Source organism: Falco rusticolus, chromosome 1, assembly GCF_015220075.1.
Source record: "Falco rusticolus isolate bFalRus1 chromosome 1, bFalRus1.pri, whole genome shotgun sequence".
Taxonomy (NCBI): Eukaryota; Metazoa; Chordata; class Aves; order Falconiformes; family Falconidae; genus Falco; species Falco rusticolus.
Window position 1 is genome coordinate 358,321 of NC_051187.1, and position 18,128 is coordinate 376,448.

An 18,128-nucleotide genomic window follows, 5' to 3' on the forward strand; every position below is an offset into this window, starting at 1 on the left:
CATCCACTCTCTGTTCTGGTTCTGTTCTGGAAATTCCTGGCTCTGGGTCTTTGGCAGGAAGCAGCAGAACTTCTGTTCCACAGGGAATTTTTGCCAGCAGCTGGGGTGGGAGAAGAGCAGAATTGCTGGGCTTGCAGAGCTGTGGAACGGGGTATCTGGGGCAGCCTGTGCCACAGAAGAGGTAAGAGCCCCCTGTCGCTGTGTTTGTCTTCAGGACCTATCCCTCGCTGTTCACGCTGTTGCATTCCATGCAACTACGAGGGAACAGAAGGGTGTGGGGCAGCGAAGACAGTGGGTCTCTGAGCCTTGGCCTGCCTGTGTCGCACCTGCTTCAGCTGCAAGCGCAAAGTGGAATTCCTGTGCATCCAGAGGAATGAGGGAGGCGACTGGAGGGGAACAGTATGCAGGAGAGGCAATGTGCGATAAGAGCCTGCAGATGTTTACAGTGTCAGGCATGTTTGTGTTAAGGGTAAGAACAACGTAGCTGAGAAAAGCTTTTACAGAACATACTGCACTAGAGAAGCTGTGGAGGAGATGGCTTGGGTGCTCCTGATCTAAAATACTCATGACAGTAATGGAGAATTCTGAATACCAGAGGGAACCTATGGAGCCAACAGCACAGGCCCCCTTTCTTCTCAGTCCCAGGAAAGTTGCTGCACGTCCTAGGTGCTGCTGCTAAAGTAAAGGACACAACTCAGAAACTGCAAGAAAGTGCAAGGGCTGGGATGAAGCCCCCTCAGCTGGGCAGGAGCCACCAGCACACCCGGGCAAGGAGCAGGCGTGTGGCCTGCTGTGAGCTGTGCCCAGTTGCCTGCCTGCATGGCCCTCCCTGTGGCATGAACACAAGGGCAGCACGAAAGCAGGAGCCCGGGGCAGGCGTCACCCTCTGTCATTTCAGTTAAGAGTAAGCCCAGATGTGCCGATAAGTGAACAAAGGCTCTCCTTGTGCTGGCCCCCAACAGCCGCTCTGAGGGCAGTGGCTGTCAGAGTGAGATCCCGTCTGATGCAACTGCCAGCTCTTTGGCAAGTCTTTCCAAACACTGCATACAGTGCTTCTGTTAGATCGTTTGTGTGATAGTGGGATGCCTTGGGAGGGGTACGCAGGACAGCTGAGACCTGCTGTAACTCCAAGGACTGAGGGGCTACAGCAATCATTTGCTGCCCATGTTTTCTGCAGAACACGGTCCTGCTGTGGAACAGGCCGGGCTCTCCTGCCTGGCAGCTGGGCCCATGAGCACACACTGGCACCAGCAACCCAAGGGATGCCCAGCTGCACTCTGGCTGGATGAGTCTCACCCGTTATGGCTTCCAAGCAAAAGCCTCAGCCCCTTCCAGGCAATGCACCTGTAAACCTCCCATTGGAGCTTGTGAAGGAGGGATCCGCACCACTTTTCTAGTTGGGCAACTGTTTGCACTGCAGAAGCTTGGTCTGATACAGCTGCCTCAAAGAAGCAGAACTGCAGCTCCACAAGCACAGCAACTTTCACCTGCATGTGCTGAAGGGCAGCTTGGGAGAACCATGGCCAAGGGGAAGGGGAGAACTTGTGAATTGATGCTGTGTGCTGCTGCAGAGCCCCGGGTGTGGGCCTGGACCTGCTTGTACTGGCAGCTGGTAGGTATGGAAGTCAAGTGAAATGCTGCCCCAGCTGACAGGCCCAGCAGGGAGCAAGACACCAGAGGAGAGGTGCTGCCACCACAGAGGGCAGGCAGTGCCCTGTTCATGACCTTTCCTTTGGCAGACACCGCAGCACAGGGATATTTAAAGAAAACAAGAGAATTGTGCTCTGTTTGTGGGGTGCCAGAAGGCAGGCAGGATCCCCAAACAGCACCAAAAATGAGGGGAGTTGCAGCAGCTGCAAGGCATCAGCGAGCACTGCCAACTGTGCTAAAGTTGCCGAGCACATCTACTGGTGGCCCAGAACCATGCTGGGCCCCGCTGCCCCTGCTGAGATGTGGCAATGTGGCAAGACAGCTCACCACCTTCGGCCTCAGAAACCTGCTGGCAGCAGGATGTGCCACTTCCCCTTGGCTGCTGGCTCAGCCTGCCTCTGCCAGCATGTCAGGCAAGGGTTTTCTGGCAGGAGCTGCACCGGCACAGGGTCTGGCCCTTTCAGTGGAGTGTGTCGCTGCCGAGCCCCTCTGGCAGGGCAGTAAGTCAGCTCGCTCAGGGCTGTGGCTCCCAAGCACTCCCTCACCTCTGGAACCACACAGGCTTCAAGGTGGCCGAGCATGAACGCAGAATCTTGTTCTGCCAGCAGCTGATTCCCCGCCCTGGCAGCCCAACACACCTGTGCAGCCCCGGGCAGCGGCAATTGGGCAGTGGCCACTGCACACACGCTGCTTCACTCAGTGCAGCTTTGCCATCTACAGTCTCACTGGGCACTTTCTGGGCTTGAGTAAGGTGCCTGATTCTGCACGTAGCCAAAGCTCCTGAACGGACAACCGCTCCTCATAGCACTTGGGACAACCAGGTTACCTGTGGCAAACTGGCAGTGCACCTCACTCTGAACACCACTGGCCTAGGGCCAGCCCCCGCAAGGGGAAGGTGAAGAGAGCAAAGAGCAGCAGCTGTGCTTTGCAGGCAGCCACTGAGCTGGCAAAATCAGCAGGGTGTGGCCAGGGAGCCCGGAGGGAGTGAGGCCCTGCTCCAGCACTTACCCGGCAGGCAGCCTGTGCATACAGGAGGTGCCTGCAGCAGCCCCACCACCACCGCCACCGTTGCAGCGCAAAGCTGCAGGCAGTCAAAACCCAGCTGTCTTCTGCCCGGGGGCACAGGGGCACCCCTTCCCCTGCCCAGCTTTGGGAGCAGCCAGGACCTGACCACCGACCCTTGCGCTGCACCAGGAGGTGCCAGAGCAAAGCAGGGAGAGTTGTGCCATGGGGCATCCCCCTGCCACGGTCACGAGACTCGCTCCTCGTGGGTACCTGAGCAGACACTGCATAGAGCCACATGCTCTGAATGGGAGCCCTCTTGCCACGGGCTCCTGCTCGATCCTGGGGGGACGAGGTGATACCCGCGCCCTGCCTCGAGCGCGCCACCGCATGGCTGGCCTCTCTGAAAGGGTGGGTGTGCCGCGAGCCCCCGGTGGGGCCGAAACACCCGCCTTGAGCTCCCCCCGCTCTCCACCTCTGGGGCAGCTGCACAAAACGCGGTGAGGCTGCCCGGTACTTTACGCCAGGCTGGGACCGGGCCGGGGGCGCGGGGCCGGGGCACATACGCGGGGCAGCGCCGCGCGGCTGTGGGGCTGGGCCCGGGCCCGGCCCTGAGCGCCGGCCGGTGCCCGTGGAGGCGGGGCGGCCCCGACCTGCGCCTGGCGGCCTCACGCGCCGCGACGTGTCCCGCAGCGTCATGTGCCCCGTGTACTTTCCCTCCGCAGGCACCGGAAGAACCGCTTCCCCTTCCGGGCCGGGTCAAAGGGCGGCGGACGCGGCCCAGTCAGAATCCACCACGCGCATCTGGCCGCGCTCATGCGCACTGCCCGCCCGTCGGGGCCGCCCGAGTGCCACGTTCGAGGGCAGGCGGCCGCGTGAGGCGGTGGCGCCGACCAATTGCGGGCGACGCAGAGCGGAACGAGGCCAATGGCGACGCGCGGGAGAGGAGCGAGGCCGACGGCCAACCCGCGGCGGTGGGGGGCGGGTGTACCCCGATCTCTGGCGAATAGGAGCCGCGCGGCGGCCGGGGCTGCGGGCTGAGCCAATGGTGGGCGGCGGCGGCGCGGCGCGGCTGGGCCAATGGGACGCGGCGGCGGCCGGGGGAGGCGGGTTTATAAGCGGAGGTGGTGCCGCGACGGCACGCCTGCCTCGTCCTGTTCCGTCCCGCCGCCATCAGCCATGGCGGGAATCCGCGCCGTCCTGGCGCTGCTCTGCCTGCTCCTGCCGCCGCCCGCCTGCGCCGCCGCCCCCGAGGAGGAGGACGGCGTCCTGGTGCTGCGCGCCGCCTCCTTCGAGCAGGCGCTGGCAGCTCACCGCTACCTGCTCGTCGAGTTCTGTGAGCGCCGCGGGGCGGGCGGGCGGCGGCTCCGGGAGGACCGAGGGGCCGGGGCGGGGGCGGCAGGAGGTGCTGAGGGACCAGCTTTCCCCGGGGTGGGGGGGGCGGCCGTGCGAGCACGGGTTGGGCTGGACTGGGCGGGAAGGCCGCCGGGGCGCTGGGCCGGGAGGGGGCCTGCCCGGGGCGGGGGGGTCGGCGCTTCCCTGGGCCCTGCCCCGTGCCTGCTCGCGGTGCGCACCCGGGCGGGCCGCCGGGGCGTCGGGCCTGGGAGCGAGGGGACTCCGGCCGGTGCTGATGCCCCGTCCCGCAGATGCCCCGTGGTGCGGGCACTGCAAAGCACTGGCCCCTGAATACGCGAAGGCGGCGGCGAAGCTGAAGGCAGAGGGCTCGGAGATCCGGCTGGCCAAGGTGGATGCCACAGAGGAGTCAGAGCTGGCGCAGCAGTTCGGCGTGCGTGGCTACCCCACCATCAAGTTCTTCAGGAACGGTGACAAGGCCGCTCCCAAGGAGTACACAGGTGAGCGGGGTGGCTGGCCCTGCGCCTGGGTGCAGAGGGCAGCGACGTGGCGGCAGGCCCTTGCACCTGGCCCTGTGCTGCTGTGGCTGGACAAGGTCCACTGTGACAGCAACCCAGGGAGTGGCACTACAGCAGGCAGGCTCTGGGTGGGTGTTGCACTTGGGGTGGTGAGGATCAATTCTGCCTTTAACAGGCTTTCTCACCTAAAGCTGGGGAAATTCCTAATAATGAGATAAAGCAGATGGAATTGGTTTTGTGTAGAAAAGCAAAGCAATCCAAGCATCGTTTTTTGCTTAGCTTGACTTCACTTGAGCTGTGTAGCACCCAGAATGGAAAAAATGCTTCGGCAGTTGAGTAAAAGGGAAAAATCAAGATGTGAGATAGAGGTGCGAGGAAGACAAAGACAAGCAGAACTCAGTTAAACCAAGCCATGTTGTGCTGGATGCTGAGAATAACATCCAGAAAACTGATTTTGAAAGGAAAAGGTGATATATTTGCAGGGGAAATATTAGCATCTTTGAGAAGTGCTGTATTGCTGGTCAAAGTTTAAGAATGTGCCTGGGCTAGGAGCAAGAGAAGAATGGATTCCTGGGAGCCCCTTGTACCTTGACTTAACAATTGGGGATTAGCTTAATTACACTAGGAGTGAAAGTAAGAGAGTTGCATAAGTGATATCTGTATTTCTGACCTCTCAACCAGCTGCTGAACAGTCTATCCCAAAGCTTAGGGGTTTTGTGTTCTTAAACTTAGTTAGGGTGAAAGTGAATCAGTGTTCTTATCTTTCTGGTGTAGCTGGCAGAGAAGCAGATGATATTGTCAGCTGGCTGAAGAAGCGCACAGGCCCGGCTGCAACTACCCTGACAGATGCTGCTGCAGCGGAGACATTAGTGGATTCCAGTGAAGTGGTTGTGATTGGTTTCTTTAAGGTAGGGTTCATGTTTCTGTTTGAGACGCTCTTGTACATGTCTAGGGACTTCCCTGCTTTCTGCCCCATGGGGACCTGACAGCTGGGGAAGGCTCTCCATGAGTTATGAAACACTTGCTGTCCTGCCTTACTTGATCTTCCAGTTCTTTGGCTGGTAAGCCCTGGGATGTTTGTTTCAGTGTGACGTGTCCCACATGAGACACCTTTCTTAATTCTTCAGGATTTGATGTCAGAGGCTGCAAAAGAGTTCTTGTTGGCAGCAGAAGCTGTGGATGACATTCCTTTTGGGATTTCCTCCAGTGTCGATGTCTTCACCAAGTACCAACTTAGCAAGGATGGCGTGGTTCTCTTCAAGAAGGTTGGTGCAAAGCATGAGCACCATGCTTGAGTCTTCTGCCTCTTCTTACCTTTTCTCTCAATTACTCAGAGTGAAATGAGGGCAGCCCTGGATGAAGCAGCAAGAGATCCTGTGCTGTCAGTCTGATTGTTTCCAAGCCTCAGAGCCTGGTGGGAGAAGGGGAGGGAGCCTCCAGGCCCTTTGAAGTGTTGGATCCCCAGGGCCCACAGTCGGCAGAGGGCAGGCTCATCAGTCTCCTGGCCCAGTGCTGCCCTCCCAAAGACACTGGGTGCAAACTGTTGCCTCACTCACTTCCCCATTTCTAATATCTAGCTGCAGTGCAGTAATGCTCAGCACAATCTTTAAAATATTCATGGCTGTAACTTGTGAGGCTTCCTGTGCCCCTCCCCAGACTTTAAAGGTCTTAAACAGAACAGTAGCCAAGTTCTTGATGGCTTGCCATGATGCTCTGTGTTTGATTGTCTTAGCAAAGTTGCTTTTAAACATACCCAGTGTTGAGTTGACCTCTGCTGCAGTCAGCTGCTGGCTGCATCCAAGAGTTCTTCAGTCTTAGTGCTGTGGGTTCTGTGGTGCAGTGATTCCAGCAAAGTTACTAAGAGGATTTGCTGTTCCAGCTGACTCGGCTGAGGCAGTTGGATTGTGTGCAGGGGAATGCTGGCCATCTACAAAATCAGAAATAAACTTACTGGTGTCTTTTAAAATCAAAGTCATTTCATCCAAGGGATGAAATTCTAGGTTTGAGAAGGCAAGCGGAGGTTCCTTAGACTTGGTGGTGCTGCACACTGCTGCAGTGAGGCAGGACAGAAATCTGCTTTGGGTTCATACTTAATAAATCTATAATCAGTCATTGGTCTGACCAATGTAACCCAAGACAGGCTGAAAAGTTGAATGAATTCTTACTTCAGTCTTCCATTGTTCAGCTAAAATAGCATATTTTTATCCCAGTACAGCTCTGAAATTGTAGTTATTTTTATGATGCTAGAAGCTTGTAGACTTAAATTTTAAGTCGGAGGTCCCTCAGATCAGTATGGCTGAAGGTGCAAGTAAATTATCTGGCTGATGAGTTCAAAATGCTAGGGTTTTGCAACTAGAAAAGTTGGGGTGGGTAAAGTGAGCAGTATTTTGTTCTTGGCTGTCTTACTACCTGTATCTTGTTCTTGCCACCTGTGTAGCTTTATGTAGTCTTTCTGTATACTCTATTCATGGCTACTACTAGGCTGAAATTGCTGTTTGCGGGGGGGGGTTTCACAGCTTTTGTTCATGTTGTTTGGCAAACAGCGAAGTCCAAATAGAAATGCTCCTCTAAAACTGACCATCTCTTTGGGGCTGTGGGGAGTACCATTGGGCTGCGAGCAGGTCCGTGTATGAGGGTGCTTTGAAATGGCTAGGTTTCAGCTAGGGCTTCCAGCACTGACAAGTCATTACCCTGGGTTACTTCTACACTTTCTCATGATTAGCTGTCTGTAGAACGGACTTGTATTGATTTGATCTGAAACTATCTTTAACCCTTAAGTCCTGTGAGCTCTGTTAACGTTTCCTCCACTTCGGAAGAACCAGGGCCGTGGCAGGACCAGTCTTTAGCAGTAAAGGAGTTTTCAAGATATTTTCCATAATCAACTTGGGTACATCTGGAATGAAAAGCAATTCTGTACCTGGCAGCTTCTGTCAGGTGTGTTAGTGAGAGGAACCTTGGTCTGAAAGGCAGCTCATGAGCTGCTGGGGTGCTGCAGAAGAGCTCTGCTTTACATGGAATAAGGAAGGTGAGATGCCTTTCAGCTTGTGAAGGTTGTCTCTGTTTTGATGCAATGTCATTGTAGTGCTGTGGACTTTCAGATATGTCCACTCCAAACCCAGGTGGAAATGAGGACCAATGGTAACTGAATACCAGGGCATGAGTACCAGATAATTTTACCAACAATTATGTGTTTGGAGTTTGGCTCAGCTTCCTGCAGTTAGTTGGGTCTAAATGGACAGGGTTTGTTAGCTAGGAGTTCTCATCTTGCTCTTTATGTGAGTTCTTCAGGCTTGCAAAGACCCTCAAAACTGTTCTGAAGGTGCTAAGGCAATGTTCAATACACTTTTAATTTCCAGTATTAAGTGTTTTGCTCAGCTTTTCTGCTGAGACTGGTATGCTTCCTGTAACAGAAGGTTATCTGAGTGCACACTTGCTTCTGCCAGTAACTTGAGTGTTGCCATGCCATGGGACTGCTGTTATCCTGCACATCCTGTCTTTAACCTTGATGGTCCTCTACAGCTGTTCCTTTTTGAGGCTGCCAGAGAGGGTTCCAAGAATCCTGGTCAGGGATACAGGTGATGCCCTAATATAAAAAGGGATCTGGCACATCTAGTGTGATGTGTGCATTAAACATGTGCTGCTGTCTCTAACAATAGAGACTGAAACAACCCTGCACTGCTGAGTAAATTATTGTTTACTTGCAGTGGATATAGTGGGCTTTGTCAGGCTTCTTTCATAGTGCTGGTTAAAGTGTGTGCATCTGCCTCAACACTGCTAATTCCTGCAGAGCAGAAAGCTGCAGGTGCTCTGGTAGCTTCTTGCTGGTCTGCCTTATGCCTCCTACAGAGCTGTAAGGCAGCTCTTAAAAGTCCTTGGTGACCTGTTTCACAAATGGCTTCATGACTGTGCAGAACAATTGCAGGATCTAAGCTGATTCTCCTGTTGCCGCTCACCTTGTGCTGCTAGGGGGTGATTTAAGGCTTTGCTTGCCAGGAAGACAAACGCCTTGATCCAGATTTTATGTGAACTTGTGACCTTGTTGAGAGGTGGAAGTCTGCTCTGAACAAGTGCAACTGAGATCCACTGGGGGAGTGATGCTGGTGCAAATGCATCTTATTTCTTGGGAGATATTTGTATGGGGTATGGGAGTGTTCTAATGCAAGAATATCTGTTTTTGCAGTTTGATGAAGGCCGTAACAACTTTGAAGGGGAGCTCACAAAAGATAATTTACTGAACTTCATAAAGTCTAATGCCTTGCCTCTGGTCATAGAGTTCACTGAACAGGTAGGTCTTTAGGTACTTGATAAGGCCTCTTCCTGCAGCTGCTGTATGGATATAAGAAAGCTTAAAGTGTAGATTGTATGGTCATGTTCTATCTTGGAGCTGACACTAGTTTAGGGGTATGGAGAAGTGTGAAGAACACAAGGAAAAAGAGGCATAAGCTTGCTGTTCAAAGCAGTCCTGTAGTATTGGAGGCTCCTGTGGTCTAGTCAGAATAGCAGAGCCAAGCTGGTCTTGGCACCAATTTACCTCTTTTCCAAAAATAAAGTTTTATTTTCTGCTCCTCAGACTGCTCCTAAAATCTTCGGAGGAGAGATCAAGACTCATATTCTGCTGTTCCTACCAAAAAGTGTGTCTGACTATCAAGAGAAACTGGACAACTTCAAGAGTGCAGCTGGAAACTTCAAAGGAAAGGTGAGAAGGATTTCTGGGATGATGAATTGAGTGACCACCTCCTGCAGAGAAGTGTAGCACTGTATCTACATCCACTTAACAGCTCAGGAGGAGGACTTGAAGCTAGCTCTCTCTCTACCTGTGTCTCTTGATAATAGGCGACTGAATCACTTACTGGCTTACACACTGGCTTGCACAGCTGTTGAAGGAATGGCAGTTAACTCCTGACTTTCCTTTGTGTGTATATAAATCTGATTCTGCCTTAACATCAGTGCCAGGTCTGTGTGCATGCTGCTTGAACTGCTGTGGCTCCAGCATGTGTGCTCTGACAGGGTGCCCTCATGGTGGGCTTGGAGAGAGGAACAGGGGCTAGTTCAGCTACTACTTGTGCAAGTCTGTGTGTAAAGTATTGATAGCCAAGAGGTACTCTTCTTCACCATATGCCTTTGACTTTTTCTTCCAAAGATCCTGTTCATCTTCATAGACAGTGACCACAGTGACAACCAGAGGATTTTGGAGTTTTTTGGCCTCAAGAAAGAAGAATGTCCAGCTGTACGTCTGATCACACTGGAGGAAGAAATGACAAAATACAAACCTGAATCAGATGACCTCACAGCAGACAAGATCAAAGAGTTCTGTAATAAGTTTCTGGAGGGCAAGATCAAGGTAATGAAGATAAATGCTGCTGGTGGTAAACCTAGCTAAATAAGTGTTAAAAAAAGAAATCCTCCCTGTGGGGAGCTGTGTGAATTAACTGGAGAAAAACCTCTAAACTAATTTACGGAATATCTAGCTGGCTTTGTGCTGAGAAATAAAATGCAAAACTACTGGGGCACGAAGCCTGTGGGAAATACAGCTGTGTACTGGCACCTTGAGCAGTCAGAGCCTGCTCTTCCTGCTGCTTATGGTAACTGTGCTGTTTATCCAGTTGCTCTTCCTGCCAACAATCTGTGAAAAGTGTGAATGTGTGGCACAGTTTAAAGAGCTTTCAGCCCTAATCTGCTGGAGGTAGCTGTGTGCAACTTACTCCAGTAGTGACCATTTAGCTAAACTCAGTCCCGTGGGAAGGATACTGTCAGTGATAGTTTCCTTCCTACAGAGCTCCATTGCAGTTCTCTCTGCACAACAGCACCTGTTATTTCTACTTGGTCAGGGTTGGAAGGAAACTTTAAGCAGAAGAGGAAGTGACTGATTCATCTGATTGCTCATAACCTATGACTGAGGCACTGAGGGGGGTAGTTAAACTTTGATTTTCCAGGATATGTGATTGCATGCATGTTCCAAGCAGCTGTGTAGCAATCTCTCTGATTTTTACTTGTTACTCCAGCCCCACCTGATGAGTCAAGATCTCCCTGAAGACTGGGACAAGCAGCCTGTCAAAGTTCTAGTTGGGAAGAACTTTGAAGAAGTTGCTTTTGATGAGAATAAGAATGTCTTTGTAGAGTTCTGTAAGTATCTTTCAACAGCTTATTCTAAGTAACTGGTGTGAAAGGAGTGCCAAAATACTGCATGACCAAAATTAGGGAGGAAGCATCTTACAGAACTTAACTGCAAAGGTAGTGCCTCAGTTGAAAAGATGTGTGAACTGTCTGGTGTGGGGGCTGAGGGGGAGCGATAGCAACTTGTTAGGTTGTTGGTGCTAGCTGTGTTTTTTGTAATTAACAGATGCCCCCTGGTGTGGTCACTGTAAGCAGCTGGCTCCTATCTGGGACAAGCTGGGAGAGACCTACAGGGACCATGAGAACATTGTCATTGCCAAGATGGATTCTACAGCCAATGAAGTAGAGGCAGTGAAAATCCACAGCTTCCCCACACTCAAGTTCTTCCCTGCAGGCTCTGGCAGAAATGTAAGAAGGCAGCTGGCCTTTATACAAACTGCATAACAAGGGAGCACTGGAAATGCTTAAGCTGCCTGCTGGAGTTCTGTTTCAGACAAGGTCTTTGGGAGGGCTCCCCACTTGATAGGGATGGAACACATAGAATCTACAGGACATCTGAGACCCTTTTTGGGGGCTGGGCTGTAGGAAAGGGTTTGGTGGGGGTGGGAAGTGGGAATGGGGAAAAGAGGGAGCATAGCAGAGGACAGTGTGCTCATCTGCAGGCTATTCTTCCCTCGCAGTGATGTCTGAAGTCTAGTGGATGAGCTGTTTTCCTTCGTCTCATATGGGTGAAGGTGAATTTTCAAATTCCGTTTTGCTTGGCATGTTAACTCTTGCTTAGAAAGAATTCTCCTCTCCAGGGTTGTGGTTCTGTAGGTGCCCATAACAATTATCTTCATACTTTTTTTCCTGTGTAGGTAATTGATTATAATGGGGAGAGGACACTAGAAGGCTTCAAGAAATTCTTGGAGAGTGGTGGTCAGGATGGGGCAGCAGCAGATGATGTGAGTAATATGAATGCAGTACTCTGGGCCTTCAGAATATGGTGTGTGAGTCAGATCTGATGCTGTGCTTGAACCCTCAGTCCTAAGATCCTGGGTTATGTGGCAGGGAAGGATATTGTTGGTAAACAAAAGTGCCCACACCACAAAGTGTGACCCATTCAGTTGCACCTGGCTGGCTATTGGCCTGTAATGAACTCCTCTTAGTGAGAACACTTCAGCTAGGTGTGAAATCAATGTTCTTGGGAGGCTTAAATGCAAATGCATGGAAACTGTTAATGTTACAACCTCTGAACTTGCACAGGCCAGCACCTGGGGCTTAAGCAGTGTGAGGAACATTACATATGCACTATATCTAGTTGGAAGCTCCTCACCTGCTGGGGGTGGAGGGTGTTGCAGGTGCAGGTACCAGCTTCCAGGGGTTCCTAATCCTTAATGTCCTTAAGAGCTCTTGGTAGAAGTCTCTGGATGTTTTGTTAATGTGGCAGCAGAGAATAGCAAACAGATTAGTGGTACTGCTCTGTGCTTGGTTTTGGACCTGCCTAATGTGCCAGAAACCAGTAGCTGTCTCTAACCTATACAGGATCTGGAGGACCTGGAGACAGATGAAGAAACCGACCTAGAGGAAGGTGATGACGATGATCAGAAAATCCAGAAGGATGAGTTGTAAAGAGAAGGCTGTACATCACCCAAAAAAATCAGACACTAAATTGGCTGCTGTTATGCAGCCCAGTGAGTCAGAAACCCATTAAGATTTAAAGCAGAAGGTGAATGACTGGAAATCCAGGGATTGGCTTTTAAAGTAACACTTTACCCTCATGTGGCTGTACACTTTGACTTGATCTTTTCTTTTCTTTTCCCTTTTGAGAAGGGATCTGTCACTAGGTAGCCAGCCCAGCCAGCTGGGCTTTTTTTTTATTGTGATGTACTTTTTTTGTACACAGCTTTTGTTTGAAGTATTCTGTTCTGGGTAGAAGCAGATTGTGAAGCGGTAGCATGAGTTCAACAGCCCAACATTCTGGAGCCTTGCCACTAAGATCTTCCAAGAAAGCTCCCCACCCCTTTTTTCTTTGAAAACTAAAGCCCATAGTTGATTTCTGCACCTGGCAGGGTCCTTAATGGACTCTGCTGTTCTTCCCTGGAATCAGCCTTCAGTATATGCAGGGGAAGAGGCAGTAAGCCTAGGCATCACCCTGGTGGAGGCTGTATATGAAGGTGCTTCTTTCATGCTGGCCAGATGTTTCCTTTCCCCTCTGCTTTAAGACACTTGGAAATGACTATTTCAAACACCTGGAAGGGTGGAGTACTGTGTGCACTGGCTGTGGCAGGCTCTGAGGGTGGAGGTGATCACTGGCTCACCAGTTTAAACCAAGACCTAGCTGTGTTGCCATCCCTTTGATCAAATGCAAGACTGTTTTGCAGTCACTTTCCATACATTATTTTGAGTGGGTTGGCCAGGCAGGTGGTGTGGGAGGGCCTGATAGAACAGATCAAACAGGACATTTGCAATTACTGGGTTTTGGTGAGGAACTTGAACAGGGGAGTGCCTCAAAGGCCTGAGCTGCATCAGGCTGGTTCTTAGCATTCTGCTACAATAATATTGGAACTGAATTTGTTGGCCAAATAAAATTGAGATTTTAATACTATTATGTTTGTTTAACTTATATTCGTTCTACACTGATAAATTTGAACTTGACCTAAAAGAAGGCCAGAGTTCTAAGGTGATTCTCAAGGCAGTCTGCCAGAACGAGAAAGCTGACAAACACACACCAAACTTTTATTAAATACCACTTTTCTTGAGAGAAAACATATTTTCTGAATGCTTTGAGTTTAGCAGGTGGCTTCTGGTACCTTAACCTGAGTAAATTTTGTGTTGCATAACCTGTAAAGGAAAAATGTGAAGATGACCATGTCCTGACCAGATTAAATTGGCTTGTGCAGGCAGACAACCAGCAGCTCTATTAGCAGTGAGGGGACAGATGCTTGAGCTCTGGGAATAAGTAGCTCCCCTTGCCAGCTGGCTTGGGGCAAGAGGACCTCATTGCTCTTGAGCAGTTAACCAAGGAATTTGCCTACAGGGAAACCTGGGGTAGCCTGTAGCTCTGCTAGTCAGGCTCACATGATCCAGTGAGCTACACTGCTATTTCCAAGCCAGTCACTTACTGCTGAAAATATTTCTGTAAGAAAATATGCTATAAATGTCACATGGGGTGGTCTGGTGAAGCTAGAGGGCAACGCTGGAGGCTATAGGTGTCTGTCACTGAACATGGGTGCACTGGGTTTGTAGCACAGGAGTGCTGCATGACATGTCTGCAGCTCCAGCCTCCTCCTGTGGTTGCTTTGAGAGCAGAGCCCTGGCCCAGTGCACACAAACCTGTGCAGCAGTGCTGGGGCTGAACAGGCAATTGCTGACCATGGGATCGGGAAACAGTGCCTGCTAATCACAGGCAGTAGTGCAGTTGTGTTGTGTTTGTGTCTGTTACCTGCAGTTATGTGGAGAAGGGTCTTTGAAGATGCCTCCCTCCAAGGCTGTGACCTCACGTGTCTGAAGGCAGTCAGGGGACTTGTCCTTAGTGTGCCGGCATTGCTGTGCCCAAACAGAGCAGGCAGCGCTAGTGGCTGGTGTCAGGGCTCATTAGTGGGAGCTACCTTGCATTTTGGGATGGGGAGGAAGAGAGCATTGCTGGTAAGGAGTTCCCCTGGAAGGTAGTGGCTAGGACTCAGCTCAGAGATTCATTTTGTGTAGCCAGTTGAAGTGTAAACAAGGCTGAGCTCTGCAGTGGTTCTCTGTGTATGGTCTAAGACCTGCCTTGCTCAGCTCAGAGGAGGGGGACTTCTCTCATACACTAAGGCTCCTCCTGGCAGAGCAGGACTCTATCAGTCATCTTGTGTACACAGTTAATTGCTGTTCCAAGAAAGCAGGCTAAAAGCATTCTGTCTTTGCAGCAGATAGCTCAGCCTCCTGTCATGTGGTATTCTGTCTGATGTAACCCTGAGCAGAGATGTTCAGCAAAAAGATCAATACGTTTGCCAGAAGATAAACAAGTGCAGGCAGTTCTCAGGTGTGTGGCTGACTGAGTGAACTGGAAGGGGTTCAGGACAAGGGTCTGCTATAGTAGGGGCAGAATTAAATCTCTGTGACTCCTAATGCAGGACAGGGATTTTTCCTGACACTTGCCTGGACAATCCCTGCCAGCACAAAACAGAGCATGATATGATCACATATCTGAAATGACCAAATTTTGATGGGAAAAATCATGGAGGTGCAGTTGTTGCTTGCATCCTTGATGGATCTGAAAGATTTCTCTGTGGTAGATGATCCATTTGAGGCCTTATGATGGCTACAGCTGGAGAGTAACAAATGCAGGAATTGTCTGGTGGTGGTGCTATTCTGCAGCTATTCTGAGGCTGTTCTGCAGAAGCCGGCCCTTACATAGCAGCTGGTTCCACGTTTGAAGTAGGATGACAGGTATTGTAGGCTCCTGGTTCTGCACTGGTATCAGGAGCACCAGCAGCACCTCTGTCCTCGCAAGGGCACAGATGATATCTGACATGCTGGTGGTGTTCTCCATGCTTAGCTGTATGCTGTCTCGCAGTTGTGCTGGACACCACAGCTCATTCTGCTCCTCTCGGGTTGAATGATGCAACTACAGGAAAGTGACTTAGCGCTGAACGTATTTGGCACCACAGCTCTGACATGTCTGCATTGTGCTGGCTGGTTGGTACATAAGTGGCTGGTTCCTCTTGCTGGGTGATTGTGCTTGTGTCTTTTCCCTGGTGCCTGTGTGTGTGAGAGGGCTCACTGCTGGGAAGTTCTGCTTTCAGGCCCTTGGGCTCCTTTGAAGGGCTATCCATGCAAAAGCAAGAGTAGATCTGACCCCTTGGACGGGAATATCAACAGGTGGATGGTAAGATGAGACACCAGCTCCTGCCCAAAAGTGGGAGGCTGCAGGCTTGGGCAGCTCAATTACGAAGTATCATGGCAAATAGCATGAGCTGCATGTCCTCAAAATAGCCCACAGGAGCCTATATAATGCAACGCCCCTGGAGAACGATCAGTCCTGGGCCAACGGTCTGTGGGTGAACGGCGTGCACCCAGTGCCACCTTCTGCATGTGGCATGGGAGTGTAGGGAGAGCCCGGCGGCCACTGCTTCCCTGCCACCGAGAGGGACTCCCACCCACTGTGGACACAGACACAGGCGCAGAGGGAGTGCAGTGGTGTGGGTGCCATCACATCTCTGTAGCAAGGAGGGACCTGACAGGCAGAAGAGGAGAAAGCAACGCTTTGAGGCCAGCAAGTGGCAGGGGCAAGCACTGAGCAACTCCAGCTGCTCCTACAGCCCCCATGCCTCTGCTCTTCCTCTGCAGCGTCTGAAGGCTGTGATCAGCATGAAGGACTATTACACAGTCTCAATGCCCCGGTACAGTCGGTACGCCCAGAGACTGAGAGCCTCACGCACTGTGCACTTCCCCAATGACATCGTCTTTCAGGACCACATCAGGCAGGGGGACCTGGAGCAGGTGGGCAGATTCATACGTGCCAGGAAGGTGACACTGGATACCATCTACCCTTCTGGTGAGTGCTGCCAGTGTTGGCATAGCTGGAATCTGTGTGGTGGCACAGCTCAGACGGGCCATGAGGGAGATGAGTGAGCTGTGCAGCCAAAGCTAGGATGTGGGCCACCTTCAGCAGGTTGATGCGTTGGAATCCAGTTGTTTTCCTCCCTAGGGAGGAGTAGTGTCCCCAGTATTGCCAAGCAGGGTCCAAGAGAGCCCTGTGCCAGTATGCCAACATCTTCCCCTCAACAGTGTGGTCAGCATATGCTGCAGGAAGGGAGGGAGCTTGCCCCCTGGGTCATTTCAAGGCAACAATGTACCTGAAGTGTGATGGGACCTAGAAAAGCAGCAGTGAGCACAGGCTGATCCATGGAGCTCTGAATGGGACAGCTGGACTCCTGCCTTCCACCTCGGTTTGGGGGAAGAGTAGGGAGAAACAAGGCTCTGCATTTTGTTCCTGCTCTGTCCACTTCCCACAAACACTGTTCTCTCTTGCACGTCCGGATCCTGTGGACTTGCGGCATGTTTGTTTGTGTGGAAGGTGTTGTTATATTTGCACCCAAACTCACTAGCAACTGTTTATGGAATGCCTTGACCCATACTGGCTGGTGCAGAGCCCACTTTTGTCCCTTTCCTGTGCTTGGCTTCAGCTTCTGGTGTCACATGGCCACAGAGATAGAATCTCAAATGACCCTGCACTTCCTCCTATCCATACTGATTGCTTCATTACTTGCTCTGTAAGGAGGTTCCAAAACTTGGACAGAGCAGGGCCCTGGAGACACTCCTCTTGTGTCCCGATGCAAGTCCTGGCCAGGACTCTAGGCAGGTTACTGGCTGGCAGCTCTGCAGGAGAGGGCAGCTCCTCCTCCCTTAACCTGTCCTGTCTGGCCCGGTGGGGAGGTGGGTCCTACACCATCTTAAGTAGGGTATTTATGCTGTAGAAGGGGAACAGAAACCTGTGGCAGCTCCTCTTGCTTCCTCAGTCTTTGTTTCATTCCCCAAACTCATCTTCCTGATAATGAGGGTTTGCTGGCACCTTTCTTTCCTGGGCTGTACTGGTAAGCTCAGCATTATGAGTCCTACCCGAGTCCAGGGCTAACAAATCCTTTTCCAGGGTTAACAAATCCTTTCTTTCTAGGCATGGCAGCCCTCCATGAAGCTGTGCTTACTGGAAACTTGGACTGTGTCAAGCTCCTGGTTAAATACGGTGCTGACATCCACCAAAAAGATGAGAATGGCTGGACACCCCTGCACATGGCCTGCAGTGACGGCTATGCTGACATAGCCAGGTAAGGAGCACCTGGCCTGGGCTGCGACAAAACACCTCAGCACTGCAGAGCCCAGAGAACCACAGCCGGCAGTGACAGGGCTGGAGCAGGCTGCGGGTGTCACCTCCTAGGAGGGTGCCCAGTACCTGCAGTGCATGGGGTACTCCCAGGGTCTTACAGGACCTGAACATCCCAGCAGTGGGGTTTGCAGGGCCCTGTGAGCTGAGAGGGGCTGCCTGGCAGGCTGTGGCCCTGCTGGCTCAGCTCCCTGTCTCCTGCAGGTATCTCATCTCCCTTGGGGCCAGCCTGGAGGCTACTACTGATGCTGGGGAGAAGCCTTCAGACCTCATCGACCCTGAGTACAAGGACCTGTTGGAGCTCTTCCAAGCCACCACGATGGACTGAGGCGGGGCACGACGAGGAGCGGGTCTCGAGGGCCTCAACGGGCCGGGGCAGCAGGGCTGCACCGGGCCTGAGCGCCAGGCCTGGGCTGGGCCTGGGCCGGCGGCCGGGCGGGGACTCGCTCGGCACAGCGCCTCGGGAACCACTTTGTACTTGTCCATTAAAGGATCTGGGACACCGCCTCCGTCGGTCCTTGCGCCGGGGCCGGGGACCTGGGAGCTGAGGCTGCGCCTGGGGCCGGGGCTGGGCGGCGGGTGACGTGGGGCCAGGCGCACAGCGGGGGCGGGGCCATTGTGGCGCTGGGGCGGGGCCGCGCCTGCGC

At 52.2% G+C, this 18,128-nt stretch overlaps 2 protein-coding genes across 2 annotated transcripts; both read left to right on the forward strand.

Moving 5' to 3' along the window:
• Window positions 1-3,777: 3,777 nt before the first annotated feature.
• Window positions 3,778-13,224, forward strand: P4HB (prolyl 4-hydroxylase subunit beta). The gene is made up of 11 exons (XM_037402815.1): window positions 3,778-3,988; window positions 4,299-4,505; window positions 5,298-5,431; window positions 5,651-5,788; window positions 8,704-8,808; window positions 9,094-9,219; window positions 9,664-9,864; window positions 10,526-10,646; window positions 10,864-11,045; window positions 11,495-11,581; window positions 12,162-13,224. The coding sequence occupies exons 1-11, from the start codon at window positions 3,832-3,834 to the stop codon at window positions 12,246-12,248; spliced, it is 1,545 nt and encodes a 514-aa protein (XP_037258712.1). The 5' UTR covers window positions 3,778-3,831; the 3' UTR covers window positions 12,249-13,224.
• Window positions 13,225-15,662: 2,438 nt separating this feature from the next.
• On the forward strand, window positions 15,663-17,988 carry PPP1R27 (protein phosphatase 1 regulatory subunit 27; the record flags this gene model as incomplete). The annotated part of the gene is made up of 3 exons (XM_037400131.1): window positions 15,663-16,155; window positions 17,275-17,425; window positions 17,686-17,988. Coding segments are annotated over 3 exons (768 nt in total), but the record flags the coding sequence as incomplete, so codon positions are not given.
• Window positions 17,989-18,128: the final 140 nt, after the last annotated feature.

Bases quoted from the DNA above. Each gene is read 5' to 3' on its own strand.
- P4HB (XM_037402815.1), top strand. From the start codon at position 3,832: ATGGCGGGAATCCGCGCCGTCCTGGCGCTGCTCTGCCTGCTCCTGCCG. The intron at 3,989-4,298 runs GTGAGCGCCGCG...CCCGTCCCGCAG, and splicing joins CTACCTGCTCGTCGAGTTCT to ATGCCCCGTGGTGCGGGCAC. The intron at 8,809-9,093 runs GTAGGTCTTTAG...TCTGCTCCTCAG, and splicing joins TCATAGAGTTCACTGAACAG to ACTGCTCCTAAAATCTTCGG.